This window comes from Chaetura pelagica, unplaced genomic scaffold (genome assembly GCF_000747805.2).
Source record: "Chaetura pelagica isolate M959 unplaced genomic scaffold, ChaPel_1.0 scaffold308, whole genome shotgun sequence".
Classification (NCBI taxonomy): domain Eukaryota; kingdom Metazoa; phylum Chordata; class Aves; order Apodiformes; family Apodidae; genus Chaetura; species Chaetura pelagica.
Genome location: NW_009954442.1, coordinates 1,599,666 through 1,617,780, shown reverse-complemented (window position 1 = coordinate 1,617,780; position 18,115 = coordinate 1,599,666). Strand labels below are relative to the sequence as shown.

The 18,115-nt window shown below is 34.1% G+C and overlaps 1 protein-coding gene across 1 annotated transcript in view; it reads right to left on the bottom strand.

The window, feature by feature from the left end:
- Positions 1 to 18,115, bottom strand: part of DMD (dystrophin) — a 909,379-nt gene that overhangs the window by 646,374 nt on the left and 244,890 nt on the right. Inside the window, exons 27-30 of the mRNA XM_010004489.1 lie at positions 17,007 to 17,141; positions 16,136 to 16,285; positions 9,166 to 9,327; positions 2,809 to 2,919 (exon numbers count right to left, since the gene is read on the bottom strand). Of these exons, the coding sequence (XP_010002791.1) occupies positions 2,809 to 2,919; positions 9,166 to 9,327; positions 16,136 to 16,285; positions 17,007 to 17,141 (558 nt within the window). The remainder of the gene's footprint in view (positions 1 to 2,808; positions 2,920 to 9,165; positions 9,328 to 16,135; positions 16,286 to 17,006; positions 17,142 to 18,115) is intronic.

The following is an 18,115-nucleotide window of genomic DNA, read 5'->3' as shown; positions in this document are numbered from 1 at the left end:
AGCACTGGATACTGCAGAACTAGCGGGCTTATTTACTCAAGTGAAGAAAGGAAGTTTTAATATCTTCCAATATGTAATATGTTGTGGTGTGGGAAGTGAAAGGGGTTTTAATAGCTTTTTGTCCCTCAAAGAAACCCAGATAAAGTGGTTGGGCAGTAAGTGGGTCTAGCATAAAACCTGAAATTTAGAGAATAAAATTAGTATCTATTTCAATTTTAAGAAACAACCTAGAGTAAAAACAAAGGAAATTAAATGCAGAAAAGCATATGACAAGCTTAACTTCTAATTTCACAATCTTCAGAATTTGTTATCTTTGTCCATACTGCTTGCTCACATGATCCCAACTTCTGGAGGAGGGGAAATAATTAAGAATAAATTAAGATAGATCATTTTAATTGTGTACTTGAATAAGAACTAAATTCTCTTTAGAAATAGAGAAAAAGTACTAGTAGAATAAGTTTTTCAACCATTTGAAAAAAAAAAAACCACATCATTAAGAAACAGGGTAAGTAATAGCAATTCAGTATCTACAAAAACCCTATTTATTTTTTTTAACCGTCAGGTACTGGACAATTTTTATCAATACAGTGTTGCCTGTACCACACAAACTTAAGAAAAAGTACAAGGAATAGAATTACCCTATACATAGGCATGACTAAAAAGGGTTCCCACTTCTATTAGATTTCTGCAAAGGAGGAAAGAAATCATAAGCAGAAGACAATTCTGGGTAACAGAGAACTGTGTGGATTTCCAGCAGTTCCTTCCAACAACTACCCCATAAAATAGTGAAACTGAAATCCAGTGGGGTAAGAAGTGAAGTATTTCCCTCAATGAATAACTGAACAACTGAATAAAAAGAGGAAACAAAGGGTAGTTAATAAATGGTCTTATGTTTCTTTAATGTGTTTGCATACAATAAATTCATAGTAAATTAGTTTTTCATCTCTTTGAGACACTTGAACTTGGGAAGTTTGCAATGCCACATCATATCTGCTACAATTTGTGTTGGTCGATACATTAGAAATGATCCAGAAAAGAGAGAGCACGATGGTATTTAATGGCACATAAAATGAAAGACACCTGTGAAGAGTCACTGATGAGTTTCATAATACTGAGAATCTGTAGGAAAAAATACTAAGCAGATTATATTTAATTCATCTAAAAATTAAGCAATACTTATCAAACACTATGTTTGATATAAAACAAGTGGGATCTAAATTATCTATTATCACTCTCATTAAAGTTAAAATAGATAACTATAATAGTTCTATTATATACTTATATTTATCTCCGACAGTATTAAGAACATATCAGCTCAATTACCTAAAAGCAGCCTAGCAAAAAATGTGGGTATTTGTAATGATTAGGAACATAAAGAACAAAAAAGCAAATACTTGCTAGTATAAAAACAATTTAATAAAGCTAGATCATGCTTGAATAACATTTGCCACTTTGATCACCTCATCCCAAAAAACCATACAAATAGAAAATGTGTAGAGTAGAATGACAGGACAATCAAAGATATCCATCTAGATTTCGCAGCAAGATTTAACATTGCAATCACTCTGGAAAAGAGAGAACTGAAGGGGAGTAAAATTAGTGCGGCTGACTACCAAATTCTTATTAACAGTTTCTAAAAATTTATGGATAAGGTGACAGCAAGTTCAATGCTTACAGAGAAGGACTACTTCACATAACATCCAGTTAAATTGTGTAACTAGCTGTCAAATGAAGTTGAGAATTCCAGCATATTTAGACACGAGTTTTTAAATACCTCCGACCCAGAAGTTGCTCAGCTGCAAATCTCTGGGGGAGTATCACATAATGTTCAACTTGCTGTACCTCATCACTCTCTTCTGGCTACTACTGAAGATATGTTTTTTGGGCTAGAGGGATCTTTGGTGAGGAGTAACATAAGAATTAAAAATTTAAAATACTTAGTCAGCTGAATTTATGGCAATACTCAAATTTCATTGTCAACAGGCAAACCTGGTTGGTCTAGAGATAGAGCACAGCAACAATTGATAGGAGAAAAGGAAAGACCATAACTTTCTTTTTTTTTTTTTTTTTCAATCTGAGGAAAATGTCTTCTTTAGGAGGAAAGGATACACAGTTATTATAAAGCAAAAATAGAGATCATGAAATATTTTTAGAAATCTGGCGTTCCTTAGTATTTTATTACATTAAATAATGTTAAAATATCACTAGGAATTAGTAATGCAGTAAGGGGAGTCAACTTACTATCTTTTTGCTTTTAAAAGTCTGTTTACCTTAAAAGACAGATGAGAGTAATAAAGAAATAAGAATGTCATTTGTCTGCTGCATTATTTCCTTCTGCAAAAAAAATTACTATTGAATTTCCAAAAACAGCTCTTCCTCAGAAAATAATTAACTTTCATATAACAATTCTTAGCCTTATAGTACTTACTAGGTCTTAAATCACTACGGCAGAAATAGATTTTTATTTTGCCAATTGTCCTTTTTCCTTATCTTTAAAAATCAGAATTTAACTGTCAACTACAGTAATACACAGCCAGGATAAATGTAGTCACTTAACAGTTGTTTTACAATCTCATTGCAATTACTTTTTTTCATAATTGCTTACTTTTTGTCTAGATAACTGAAGTAATATAGTAGAACAAATATATCTCAAATTAGGAATGTTACTTAGTGCTAAAAAAAGAGAAATGCGTATGTTATTTATTTATAAGTGAGAATGCTCTTCAGGAAAAAAGTAAGTAAAGACAAATCTTGTAACATGATTTACCATCAAAGGCACTGCACAATGATGAAAAAGGATTTGTGTACCTGTGCCACATCAATTTGGGAAAGCACTCTTCTGCCAGCATCTTTACCTCGGTTTTGTTTCTTCATCTCTTCCAAACTAATCTCATGACTTGTTAATTCAGATTGTATTTTCTATTGGAAAACAAAGACAGTTATCAGCTGGGTTTAAAGAAAAAGTTTATGTTGCTAATATTATTTGGAACAGTTGATTTTGAAAGATATTAAAGAAAAGATATTAAAGAAAAGATATTAAAGAACAGTTGATTTTGAAAGATATTAAAGAAAAGTACTTCACTATATACTGGATTATTAGAATAAATTATTCAAATAATTACTTGTTCATCATCCTGTTTAGTTTCTCTTGATCGTAATAAAACCTTCTTCTCCTGCTTAAAGATATATACCTGACATTGTGACAACAGTGACATAATTTTGCTAAGGAAACGGTAGGCAAAAAAAAATAAATTACAGATGTCTTTATTCTGAAGGAAAGTAACTATCTTCATTGGGAAGAAACTTAAAAATTAATCATACAAAATAAAAATACAAATAGAAAAGTCACCTGTTTCACTATTCATATTTCTTATTTTTTTTCACCCATGAGACTTAAGAGAAAACTGATCAAAGTACCCTGTATGTCTTAATCTCACAGTTGTGTTACCTCTGAAACAGTATACACTTTGTGGTATATTTCTGACCAGAATCTATGTTCAGTATCTGTAGATATGGCAAATAGAGATGAGATATGCATAATGGCATGTAGTTTATTAATACACTAACTTAATCCATTTTATAATATACATTTCTAGTTATCTCCTGCAAAACCAGTGTGTGATCAAACAATCACAATAAAAGCACCAGCTATGTTGGTTCACCATAAAGCAACCTTGAACAAAACAATTCACTATTATTGGAAATGCAATGGAAAAGAATTCCCAGAATGTACATTGATACAACACAGAGTGATTCACACTTTTAATTTTTTTTTTATTAAAAGTTAAACTGTTATTATCAGAATTGCTAAACAAGTACTACTGAGAATAATTACCCTATGAAATAAAGAAAGGTATTTCTCCACCAGGAAAGGTATTATAATGCCATTATCCTACATGAAAAAAGTGATTACATCCAATATTTCAACTGGTGCTTCTGCATCTCATAAATTAATCGATTTTTGGTTGTATTTTTTAGTTTACTTTGTTCAACCTGAGAAACACTCCGGAAACCATATTATTGAACTGTTCTTAAGTGAATAGGTCTGAACAGGGCAACACAGATAAGAGTAGTGTTTAAGCAATTAGATATTATGGGACATCGCACAGATATTGTTCTATATTTTTTTAAATTGCTCTGCAGGATACTGATTACCTGTTCTGACAGCAAAATACAGAATTAGAGTGAACAAACCATTATAGAGAACCTTACAATAGAAGTAAGGATTACAGCAAGAAAAGAGTTTTTGTATTCATCACTGCTGCTCAGAGGCAGAAAGATTTAACCAATTCTGACCAGATAGAAGATAAATTATAACATCTGCCCACAATGTCTGTTTTCATTCAATTTTGCAAATTCATGGCAAGTCAGGGATATAATTTTCCACTCCAGAACCAGGGAAAACTCTTGTCTATTTTGTCTACTGCCTAAGAAGGAAGAAGACTGTTGGTTCTGTTACTTCAGGAATATGGCCAGGTCACCGGAGATCTGTATTATACTGCACATTATCCTCCAAGACATCTTAACATCATGTCACTGGACCTCAATGTATTGCATTGCATATTAGTGTCCAGAAATTCATAACACAGGGAGGAACTACCTGAAAGGACATTGTAAAGAGGTAGGTGTGGGTCTCTTCTCACAAGTAACTGGTGATAAAACAAAAGGAAATGGCCTCAAGGAAATGCAGCAGGGGAGGTTTAGACAAGACATTAGGAAGAACTTTTTAACTGAAACAGTTGTTAGACAATGGAACATGCTGCCTGGGGAGCCACCATCCCTGGATGTGTTTTAAAGTCGTCTAGATTTGGCACTTGGGAATATGGCTGGACTTGGTAAAGTAGGGTTATTGGTTGGATTCAATGATATCTAAGGTCTTTTCCAACCTAAGTGATTCTGTGAATTACTTTGCATTTGACATTGATAATGCCACCAAGATCATCAGATTGATAAATTGACAAAAGCTGAACAAATCCAGATGAGGAAAGATAGAAGTGATACATATACACCTTCCGAGAGGAGACTGGGAGGCCTCATGTCACCCGAAACAAAGGTGAAATATTTCTTACAGGTATCCACTGCAATGACAATGGCCAATTTACTAGTCTTAATCTGATTTATAAAGTTCCAAAAAATAAAGCTAAATTTAATGAAATATAGTTCATTAAACTCTGCTAAAGCAAAGCAAAAGGTTAAAATAAAGTTGCTACAATTAACCACACTCATCCTTTTTTTTCTTCTGATTTCTCTCTCTCTTTAAAATCCATTGCAGAAAATCGATTCACTAAACTCCTATTTACTAATGAAAACCCTGGTTTATAAAGCCTATTCTTGTACAAAAATGTTATTTTCACTCTGTGACAAAAAAACTGGCCAAATCCTCAACATGAATCACCTGTTTTTCTCCGTGGGAAGCTTAATGAAAGACTTTGAAAGGCTTTCCATTCTAAAGTGAAGATTTATGGAAACACTGGGTAATACATTACGGACAGGTAGTTCCTTGAAAACAGAACACTTGGATCTCTTGGGTTATACATGGTATAAAAACTGCCATGTAATCACTCAGACTAAGATGTAAAAAGTGGAGTTTCTGTCTCCCACATGAAGTTATTTATTAACAAAACTGCAAATAACTATCTGAAAAAAAATATGTCATAGAAATGTGGTATTTTCAGTAGAGATTTTTTTTTTTTTTTGTCAGTTAGAGAGTACTTGGAAAAAAAAAAAAGTGCAGCTGGCAAATTCCTGTGATGATGACTTAATTTCCTGTATTTTCTTCAGAAAAGAGACATTAAAGAGACTTTGGAAAAATGGGACTAAGCATACAAAAATAATCTTTTGTTCTGGAAAATTGTTTCAGGCTTTACCTCATTCCAGCTTTTTTTCATCATTACACCTTGAGGAATATGAACTGATTTATCTGTGCAGTTGCTGTTAGATTGTTTTGTCTCAATACAGCCTCTTTAGTTGTACGCAAAATGAGTCAGTAAGTAGAAACTGTTGGGTAGCAGTAACTGTCTAGCACTAAATCTCAGTGCCACATGGTGGAGTAAGCAGCACACAGAACTTACATTTAAAAAATTATCCAAGGGAGAAGTTGAACAGCACAGTTAACTCCCCTTTCCGTCTGTCAACTCTCTGAATAAACTAGTGATAATTTAATTTGAAAAGACTACAAGATACAATTTTGTTTTCTGAGATTAATTGCCATCAGCTGACCCAAAGATTATTCCTCCTACCATAGCTTTTAGTGGATTTGAATTTTGAAGCAAATACACATTGTCCCAAAAGCTGAACAGCTTTCTGGTTATAAATTCCTCCATAAGTGCTTTTTGAAATGCAACACATATTGCTGAATGGTTTGGTAAGTCCCTCAGCATGGATTAACTGACCCCTACCCAGAAACCAACTTCACTGACTGAAATATTCCAGCTGTGCAGACACTGTTGTAGGATATATGATCAAACTGTTTTCAGCTCTACAAAAGAATTGTGCCAGTAGAGGTTCCACAGGAGATGTTGCCATTCAATAGGTGCCTATTCTGCCACCAGTTGGCGTGGCCATTCACTGAAGGAATGACTCAGTATATTTATCTAAGTAAAATAATTTATTCCCTTTCCCTCCAATTGTAAAGAATTTCACAACTGAACTGCAGAGAACTTCAATATTTGCATTAAATGTGTTCAGTTGTTAATTAGGTTTTTTTCATTAGGTCCCACTGGCATCTTAAAGCAAAAACATGAAAGGGAAAAACTCAGCAGCCTCTATGCTGCTTTTCCCACAGTGGATATAGTACAATCAGGTGAACTTGTCATCAGACAATAAAATCTCAAGAACAAAAGCAAGATCTGCAAAACCACTGAGCTGAAATTTTCCCATGAAAATGTGCTAATTAGAGGTTGAGTTTTACGCTGCTTCAGTTGTTGAAGTTCTGAATTATTTTCTTTTAAACAGTCTGTGATCATTGCCAAGATTGTACCTGAGGACGCACATAGACTGCGTCCGTGGGATATATGAAGCACCTCCAAACTTCCTACAACATCAGGATCCAATTACACCAGAAAAAAAGCACACTTTCACATAAAATTTTTCTTATTGCAAGATGAGAAATTAAACTGATACATCTTTAACAAATGCTGATTTGTATCCTATTTCATTAGATAATTTTTTACATTATTCATATTTTAAGGAAGAAGAAAAATAATTCAAAACAGTCAACAGACAGTGTCCTTGTTTGAGCCAGGATCAAGCCAGTTTTCTTTCTACTGATTATTTTCTTCAGTGAACTCTCTTTTAAGCAGCTCACTTACTGAAACTAGCAGTAAGCTTTCTACCTAGCAGAATGATAGCACTCAAATATTTACAGATACTGGTGAGATACCAAGGACAGTGCTCCACCTGTTGAAACTGTAGCTTTGGACAGCAAAAGAGCAGAAGAGTCATATCTAGAATCCTCCCATAAGGAGGAGCAGACTAGACAAATGGCAAAATTGGCCAAACAGATTATTCTATCCCATATACCTCATTAACATGATAAATTCAGGGATCATGGAAGTCAAGTCCCTTCTTCTTCCATCCATGACTGGCATCCAGGGAGGACTCCACCTATCCATCTCTTTGATCCCTAGGCCTGTGCATTTCTGACCCTTGTATCTCTACCCTTGGCTCCTGTCTGCCCTGCCACTATCTCCAGAAGCAGTCTGGGACCTTCTCGGGACTGTCTGCAGCTCAGGGGAGTGCCGTGGGAGTTGCTGGGGGTGGGGGGAGGTGATAGAGGTTTTGTACACTCCTGCACAAACTTGTATATATTTGTATATATTTTCTTTTATAATTAGTATTGAAAGCTGTCTAGTTCAGTTTTCAATCTGGAAAGCCTCTCCTTATTCTCTCTCTCCTGATCTGGGGGGGAGGGGATAGAGAGCATTTATTGTCATATGTTTAATTGCTGGTCTTGCGTTAAACTGTGATAGGATAGCTAATACAGTTTAGGACTTAAATTAAAACAATAATGTATCTGAATCTAATCCTAGTATTATAGTGATGTAAGAAGTAAATAAATCAGAATTAGTTTGAAAATAAGATTGAATGCAAATACTGTATATTTTCTAAATGTAATAACTTTTAAATAGACATATACTTTTTAATTCATACACACACACATAAAATAACTGCATGTACCTACAAACACATACACTAGAATAGTAACTGAAATTTACATCTATTTACATTGTAATTCAAAATACATGGAAAAATTCATTTTTTTTAGGAGGGAAAACATTATTTTCAGGGCTACATACATGCAGGTCTGAATGTATTTAGGATCATTTAAGCTATTCCATAAAAGACAATATTTTTTTACAATGATTTCAAACTCTACAAGCATGCCTGAAAAAGACACAAATGAATGCCTCCTCTAAAATCATTATAAAGCATTAGTTTTCTATGTCTCTGTAGCCTTGTTCGTTTTTGTAGTCCAACTTTAGGTGGAATTTAGAGAAAAATTGCTGTATATAATACTGTACCAAATTTTATACCCAAGATGTTTAGTTTTATTTAATTTGTATTCTTACCACTTTAATGCTTCAGTAAGGTAGATGTTACAGAGGAATGAAAGAGTAAAATTGAGAATTAGATGTACAATTTTATTTCAAATACTCAATAAACCGCTTTTAAGGAATGGGAAAAACTGTTTCTGTTAAACATACATGAGCCTTAAATGTTGAAATTTAAGTACATTTATGTGCACATCATTAAATAGTTAACAATGTTTTCTATATTTCAATAATTTGGTAAGAATCCCTAGGTCACTTAATCAACTTTGTAAAAGAGCTATCTAAGAATAATGAAGATTATGAGTTTCTTCTTTCTAGGATGCAAACTGAATTTTAGTCACATATCTTATCTTGTCATTTTAAAGTTCCTGCATAGTGTTCCATGACATTTACAGTTCTTTACATCTTCTGGAGAAGTATATATTATAAAACAGAAAGAAAATATGACTTTACTAAAAAAACACTTGAACCTCTCAAAGTAATCCTACCTAAAATTTACTTGCATTTTCATACTGACCGCGTTACAAAATTTTGGTATTAAAGTGAGCTTAATCACTCTTAGGTTGATTGAGAAAAACATTAAGCACATCAGTTCAACATATATATAACTTACCTGTGCTTCCTGAGGGACCTGTGCTGCATCAACTCTGTCTGCAATGTAGGCTGTTAGCTGCTTGTCAACAGCAGCAAGAGACTCCTGGATTAAGCGGAGGGTTTTGTCAGTCTCCTGGGCAGACTGAATACTCTGTTCAAGACTCTTTTGTCTTCTTACAGCCTAAAAACAATGACAAGGTTATAAATATTCACAGTAATAATGCATATAACACATTTTTTACACAGTTTGGGTTTGTTTTTTTTTTTCCAGAAAATGCAGACCGAGAATCAAAAATAGTACTCCTGACTTGTGCTATTCCACCTTTTTGTATGATAAGTTGCGAAGCTTTTTGCCACCCATTCAGTTCTTTTCAGTAAGAAACAAACAAACAAAATCCCAGATTGCATAGACAAGTTCTAAAAAATTCAAGACCCTGAAAAACAAATGCATGTGTTGATTTCTATACAGAGTGAAAGTTGTCAAAGCTGCATATTGAAACCATCCTGATAGTGAAGTCTTTTATTCTGAGGCATAGCAGTCCTCCTGATCTTATTATATACCTCAAGAGATTTTGTTTACTGAGAATAGTGTTACTGTCATCACAATCCTACCCAAGACAATCCACTTCAGTAAGTGAGAGGGATAAAGACTCTCTTGAGGAGCTGTCTTACATGAAGTACAAACAGCTGTCTGGATCAGAGGCAATGCCTACTCTGGAATAAAAAGAGACAGATCCTTGTCTTGTCTTTTTGGTGGACTTGCCTAACATATAATCACTCTAACCAGAGTGTCTTTTAGTTTCTAGTCCACTACAAGTGCTACAGTGCACTGCCTACTATCATCTTTTACACAAACATTTTTTTGAGAAGGATGTTTTCCTTTCCCAAGAGTTGACTTTATGGTTTACTAAACCAGAACAAGAAATTCTCCTTCCAAATTGTCCTTAAAACACACATATGTTTAAACACTTAACATAAATAGGTTAGCTTTAACTATTATTTGTAACAGTTTAATATGGTATTTACCAGGTAATAAATAATCCGATAATATCTTCCACCTGTCACTACATCTTACCTGTGGACTCATCTTTCACTTAATCTACAGTTTTTGCCTTTCAGAGTTTCTGCTTTAAACAAAGCACATAATAACTACCAGCAATCTCAAATGCAATACAATTTTTCTCTGTACAAGCCCAGCCAGACTGCTGACCACAGAATAAAGTGACTAACTTTGACACGAATCAAAGGAGGGAGAAAACAAGCAGTCTTTAAATAGCATTGCTAGGTGTCCTGCCATTTTTCAAGTCTAATCACACTTTTTCTCTTTGGTAAGCCAGCTATAATTTAATTTGATTTCATACCTATTATGAAACTCTTGCCTTGAACAAAAATATCTCACTCAGCAATTCAGCAAGAATATTTGATATATCTGCACCTTCTACACAGAGCTCAGATTCTTACAGAGCTTCATAGTTAACAAATGAAAAAAGATTATTTCTTGTGAGAAATCTTGCTAACTGTTTGATTTAGTTAGAGGATAGGGATCTAACCAGTAGTTACTATATTTATGTTTGTAAGCTGCTTTGTGCTATTTCAAAACAGCTGATCAGATAAGCTTCTATCACTGCCAGTTCCAGGAACCTCCTGTGGAACTGAGCAGCTTTACATATCAGACCCACGCTGCCGTGTTAATGGAAGCACAGGAGCCACTAAGGTATTATTACCCGACCAAATGAACCATTAAAACTGTAACTTCACAGTACCGTACTACAGCTTGCTACTTATAATGACATTTACCTTCATGTGATTTGAGATTTTATATTACAATGTTCTCAGCCTGCTGAAAGCAGTGGGGTTAAAATCGACAGCTTCCATTTATCTTGGCACTCCTTACTACTAATTTCTAAGCCTGCTAAGAAACAATCACTCTTTACCTTTCCATTTGCAACATTACAGAGTAGATTGAAAGACAGATGAGATCAGAAACAGAGCAAGTAGGTTCTACTGCCCACAGGTAAAGGAATCCTCCTGGAAGCATGAAAGAATACCTCTGCCTTGACTGATTGATCTCTTTGGATAACTGGTAGGACTAACCTACATTACATAGTTCATTCATACTGAGGGCTGCAGACTCCTGATGTTGAGGAAACTCACAATTTAAAACAAGACACTGAGAAAGTTACTTTCTCATTAGTCGTTAAAATGACTGCCTGCACTTTCTGGATAATTCAATATACTGGACATAAATTTCATGTTAAGTTCTTCTAAAGAACTACTTTTATAGCAATACTTGAAGTTTTGGACCTTTGTTACATGCTGATCCATGTTAACTGTTATTTCTAGCTAGACACTTGCTTAAGCATAGATAAATGTGCTGCCATCCTCAGGAGCAGCTGCATGCATAAGTCAATGAAGTAGTTATCACTGAGTAGAAATTCACAAAAAGTCTTCAAATTGTATGACAAGTACATGGTGATTGAAAAGTTGTCCTCTCTGTGCTTATATGAGCAGAAACTATGTATATAAAAATCTTGATCTCAAATACAACTTGAAAATGGAAACATTCCCAAACTCATTGGTGAAATACAAAAGCATGTAAAATCAATAAAGTTGTTTATAGCTGGATTTGGAATAAGCATAAAGTCAGATAAATTATATATGCATATATGTGCACACACGAAGATGAAACATTCCCCTTTCATTGTCCACAGAGAGGATTTTATTACAGCCCAAGAACCTGTGTGACATGGTGTATCTTTCAAGTGAAGTTAAAGTCTACCTTTTCCAAAAAATGTCAATGGCTTGGATGAATGAACCATCAGACCAAGTTGTGAACTATTGTGGCAGTGGGAGCAGAGCCACACAGCTGAATGCACTTTCAAGCCTCTGCCCTGACCCTGTTTAATTCACACAATAAATGAAACGAGTCTTCACAATAATCTTATAACAGGTATAATACACTCACGTAATATATTTCTCCAGTACATATCAGCTGACTCAAAAACTTAATCCTGTTCACTAAGAAGGTCCCTGGCACTATCATTGGCATTGCAGAGTTGTTATCAATTCATTCAAGGGGAATACCACAATAAGGAGGAGTATTCTTCCTCTCTTTCAGTGGAAATGAGAGCTACTGATGGAGGTAAGGCCTAGAGCTTCCCAAACAGGGGCTGAAGTACTACATCCTTACATCTGAGAAACCAGAATTTCAAATTTGTCCTTAAAACTCATATGCATTGGCATGTGCAAATCTCTGTATGTGTATTTTTAAAAGACATGTGAATGCTGAAGTTGTTTATATATCTACAATATACAAATATTTTATTTTATGATTAAATAAATCTGGGATTTGGGGTGTTGGTTTTTGGATTTTGGGTTTAGTTTTTGTTTTGTTTTGTGAAAGATTATTGTTATTCTGTTCCTCTGTGGAAGAAATACCTGGTTTAACATTGCAAAGTACAAATGGGGGACATAACAATAAACTATAGCTCTGCTATCTAATCATAGTCAATAAAGCTGAAGGCTTTAGTCTCTAAAGAGAATTGTCTGACAGTTAATTGCTAAATAGAAGATCTCAGGAAAATATCCAACTGTTTAATCATTTCCGAGCCAGTGAAATGTTGACAGCTGTCAAAGAAAGTAAAAGTAAACAAAAAACTCTGCTGTTAGGCACTATCTGAATTAAGGAGAAAAGAAAAAGAAAAAAGTTGTGTTTGTTTGTTTTTTTTTTATTAATGTCTCCATAGGTTTTTGTAGATTTTTAGTTATTTTTTATGATGAAGCAGAATATTTAATTTTTATGACAAGAGGTACTGCATAAATATGCATACAATTTAACAAGGATTAATGGTAAATGGAGGGAATAGTAACATTGCATATTATCTGCATAAAATGCCATATAAAGGGAAAGGCTGCAGAGAGACATGATAAAATATCAGGAAAGCTGGAGGTGCTAAAACAGTTGCTTATGACTATAACACATTCTTTTACAGAGAAAAACAGAATGAAACCTTTACAAAATTATAGTACTTTTCACTACTGGATATATTTACTTGTAATGCAGAAGCAAATTCATTAATTAGTTTATATGTTACTGCTTATGGAAAGGGGTCTGTGAAGACAGGCAGAAATATGTTAGTTCCTCTTTCTTTGCCTCAGTTACCCTCTCTAATTCTTGGGGAATGTTGTTACCATAGGGTATATTTAAAAAGTTAAAATAAAAAATCTCCTTTATCATTTGTTTAAATTACTTTAAAATGTAACCTAATTTTTGGTGTTATAATGGATGTGTCTGAGATACATTATAACATCTCTGTTTTTATTTTTTTCCTCCCCCCCCCCCCCCCCCCGCCCCTGAATCAGTGGATTAGTATTGAGACTACAACTAAAAGCACCTTTTCTGATATTCAAAGCATTAGTTTTGGATATAGCATAGCCCAGGAATTTTTATACTCTCCAAGCTAGAAGTAATTCTGCAAATTCTAGTAATATTTCACAGTGTGTTTTTAAAGTAAGTAGCTACAAGTATTTGACCTTTCAATCATGAAGTGATATTCATCTTTGATCAACTGTATTTCAAAACTGAAAACTATATCAAGGTGGACTTCTTTATTTCCTTAGGTTACCACTGCAGACTGATAGCGCCTCAGAACTTGCAAAAGCAGCCCTCCCAGCAGCCTTCAAAGCAATCATGTGGAGATGGGGCATGAAGAATTCTTTCTCCTCTTGAGAGGAGAACAAAACAGAAAAAAAAAAAAAAAAAAAAAAGTGCCAAATGATGAACGTGTGCTCTCTGAAAGTAACAAAGGGCAATCTTGAGGAGAGTCCTAAAAGAAATTAAGGGTGAGCCCCCAGGAATAAATGCAGAACCTAGCATAAAGCCCATCTGAAAAATAATGTTTTGTACTGTTTTTGCAAGCATAGTCTCAAGAATATCTAGTTGACATTTTTGAACTTTGCTGGACAGGGTGTAAATCACTTTCAGCATTATGGGGGATTATAGCCATTTGCAATATCAGCTTGAAGTTCTTTAGGTAACTGTTTTTTATATCCAATATATAAAATTGTAAGTGAATCAGTCTTTGAAAAGTAAAGATAGGATACATCCTGCTTATCAATCAGCCCCAGATGCTCAAAAGCAAACAAAACACACTCAATATTTCTTAATTAAAGAAGATATACTAACATAAAACCCATAACTATCTTTAAAAATTAATCTCTATTGCAGTAGGAATGCTGTATTGTCTTGCCACATCATTCACATGGCAGTGGTTTTGATTTCACTACTGCATTAGTAGTGAACAAATATTTTACATATCAGTGAGCTTGTTGTCTTGGTAATTACCTGGACAATTATTCAAATAAAAATAAATAATTTAGCCAGTTAGTCTCTCTGAAGTAGAAGTGACCTTGAACACAAGCTGAATAGTGTTACATGCCTGCAATGTATTTTTATGTAAGGATAGCACATGCTATTTGAATTTCAACAAGACTACACAAACAGCACAGAAATTCAGTGTCAGTAGTCTATGAAAAAAAGTGCCTGAGACTTCAGTGAGAAATTTAATGAAATATTTGTTGTAGAAAACAAACAGTAAAGTAGTGGTGAAACCAAATCACTTGTGATTGAAAGTTTCTTTACAGTTCTTATTCATAGAGAGATCTCATCACTAATATTTGACTACTAAACATCAGATGAAGATTTAAAAGTGATAGGGATGATGTACCCTTCCCTGCTTTTTATCTACATTTCCATTAAATTGGAAAGCAGTGAATACATTTCTAATATATTTTGCTTCTCTACTAACCAAAATTGTCACCAGAATTTCACACATTCTCTTGTGGTACTTTCCACATTTAGCCCCTGCAGCTGGCATGAATTTAGATTTAATGACTATTATTGTGACGACTGAATAGTATTCCCTTATCACTCAACAAGACTACTTACAAGTCCTGTTTTGACACATTAAAAGCCCCCTATATAGTCCCAGTTTTCTCCTCCAAATCAGAAAAAAATCCAATAGATACCAAGAAGGAGAATTTCACACAATGCATCTGCTTTCAATCAGAAGTTAGATGTGTGTGTATATATATATAAATAAAATAAAAAGAGCAGGTATACAGACAGTAATTTTGTTTTCCATTATGACACTGTCCAGCAATATGGGACTAAGTGAATACCTGTGCTGTACCAGAACTATCACCAGGCAGTAGAGGGAACCAGGCTCTTTTCCTCCTCATCAATTTTGAAAATTGTTTGCTCCTCAAATAAGAGTTTTGTCAAATAAATTATCTCTAAGTATGCAATTGAAGATTAAATCCAGTAGTTGGTCACTTCAATTTCGGAATGTTAGGGTTAACTATTGTACTAATTTTGTCTGAGATGGAGTTAATTTTCTTCACAGCAGCCTGTATGGTGCTGTGTTTCTGATTTGTGATCAAAAACAGTGTTGCTAACACAGAGATGCTTCATCTCTTGCCTAGCAGTGCTTGCACAATACCATGGCCACTTTTTTCTCACCCTGCCCCTTCCAACTAGAGGGTAAGACCTGACTTGACCAAAGAGGTGTGTCTGTACCATACAGAATAATTCTCAGCAATAGAAGACAGTTGAGGTGAGTTTTTCCAAAGTTGCCACTGCACAGGGACTGGTTGGAATCAGTCTCCTGCTGGGGAGTGATTGGTTTTGCATCGTTTGCTTTTTCCTCTTTTTTCTTTCACTTATTAAATTGTCTTTTTCTCAAACCATGTGTTTTCTCCCTTTTGCCTTTCCAGTTCCCTCTGACAACACACCAGGACACTTGGGGAGTAAGCAAGCAGCCCACCTACTGGAGTCAGCCCACCACACCTGTGAAAACCTAAAATAAATCTTTGTTTACTGTTTAGGAACAATACCAAAAAAATATCTTTCTCTCTCTTTTTTTTTTTTTTTTTTAAATGGTGCTACTCTCAGCTATTTAATGTGAAGACAGGTAAATAATCAAATATACCTGCTGCTGAATTTCTTCCCATTGAGTATTGAACTTCTCAAGCTTCTCATTGATCAGTTCATCCAAGATTCCACCATCAGTTAAAGTCTGTGCCAGTTCCCGAATCTGATTGCGATTGTCTTCTGGATGTCTCATTAAACGTTCCAAAGACTGACAAAAGGTAAAATAGTAGATTGTTTTCTTTTCAGCAAATAAGATTCTACAGAGCACTCACAATTCACCTTAAAAATATAAGTAAGAAACTTCACCTTTCATTCACAATAAAAATAGAGAGAAAAGAAAAAAATATCTGACCCATGTCTTGACAACAAAAGTTCTCTATTATTACCAAAAATAAATAACTTTTGAAAAAGCGATATATTGGGTGTTTGATTTAAAAAAGTGGACTATGCCCAGTGCATTCAGTGGGAGTATTTGTGTACTTAAAAATTTTGCTTGAGTATCTGAATGGATGAAATTGAATAACAAACACATTTTCAATTTAACATTTTGTATTTTGATCCAGGAAAAGTATTATCTTTATTTCTAAAAAATTTGAAAGGTTCCATGAATAAAAATTAAGTAATAATACACAGAGTTACACTGCTAGGATGAAAACTTGCTGTCTCTGAAGACATCAACATTTTTTAAGAGGCTTTTATGAGACTAAATTTTTTAAGAAAATGTATTTTACTGTCACCAAAAATTGTCTATAACATGGTCATAGCTGAGTTAATTACACTCAGTTCAGTGGATTCTAACTCAAAACCTTATTAAATCAAACTAGAACATCTTGTTCACATGTAATGATGGTTTATAGTTTGTTATGAACGCAACGTGATTTACGATTTATCAATACATGTGATATGAAATTATTTAAGTCAGCACTTACATCTAGAGACTCAGAAATTTCTTCTGCACCTCCCTGGATATTCTCAGTTGCCTTGAGTTTTAGTTCAACCTCATTCAACCATTTATTTTCTGCATCCAAATAGGACAATAATTCACGCCAACATGCCCATACCTCCTGGTGGAGGAAAAAAGAGAGATTGTTGAGATTGAAAATCTCACAGCTAACTTTCATTTATCAAAACCATGAAAGCATTGCATGCTTCATCCCCAGAACAACATGGTAGATATCTGATGGTTATGGTCCCATGTATTTGATTTTTTCCTCCAGTATTCATAAGTTCTAAAGAAATAAAATACACAACAAAAACACTTTTACCAGCAGGGTAAAAACACAGAGGATAACATGAAAAACCAAACACTTCTGCAGAATACAATGTGAATCTTTGGTCTGATTAATTACCCACTTCATACACTTTTCTGTAATATACAAATTTCTTTTAATATACAAATATATTAATTTTCTGAATTTTTAAGATTCATGTTAGAAGTTTATGTTTTTATTACAAGATGTAGCTAGGTTGCTTATATAATCTCTATATTAATTACTTAAAGCACAGGTTCATAAAAAGTCTAAAAACACAGCTTTCAAGAATTCTGACTGAAATGGAAATGAATCCTAAGCCACACTTAGTGCAATTTATAGGCCACTTAAGTCCTCAAGTGCTGACCATAATGTTGTAAAATAAAACTATGTTCTTATTCTCCAGAAATTAAATTATTATATAATATTTTATTTTTACAGTCCCTGAAGATACTTAAGCAGATAAATATAGCACCTTATGCACATGCAAAATATTTATGCTCTCCATAAAGCAACTTTTCTTTGTTTCCTTTTTATGACTAGAAGTGAAAATTATTTTATTGAGATGCCTTAGGCTGTACGTCAAGTTCTCTAGAGTTCAATTCATCTTACTTAACTTTGGTCATATCAAATGTAAGGTTCTGGTCTACGAGGTAATAGAGGAATATTACAACACATCACCAACATCAATGATCAGGAAAAATACAGATCAACAGCTTAGACTACACAGCTAATATTTGACAGTGAAATTTAGAAAAGAAAAATTTTACCCAGGTCAAGAATTGTTC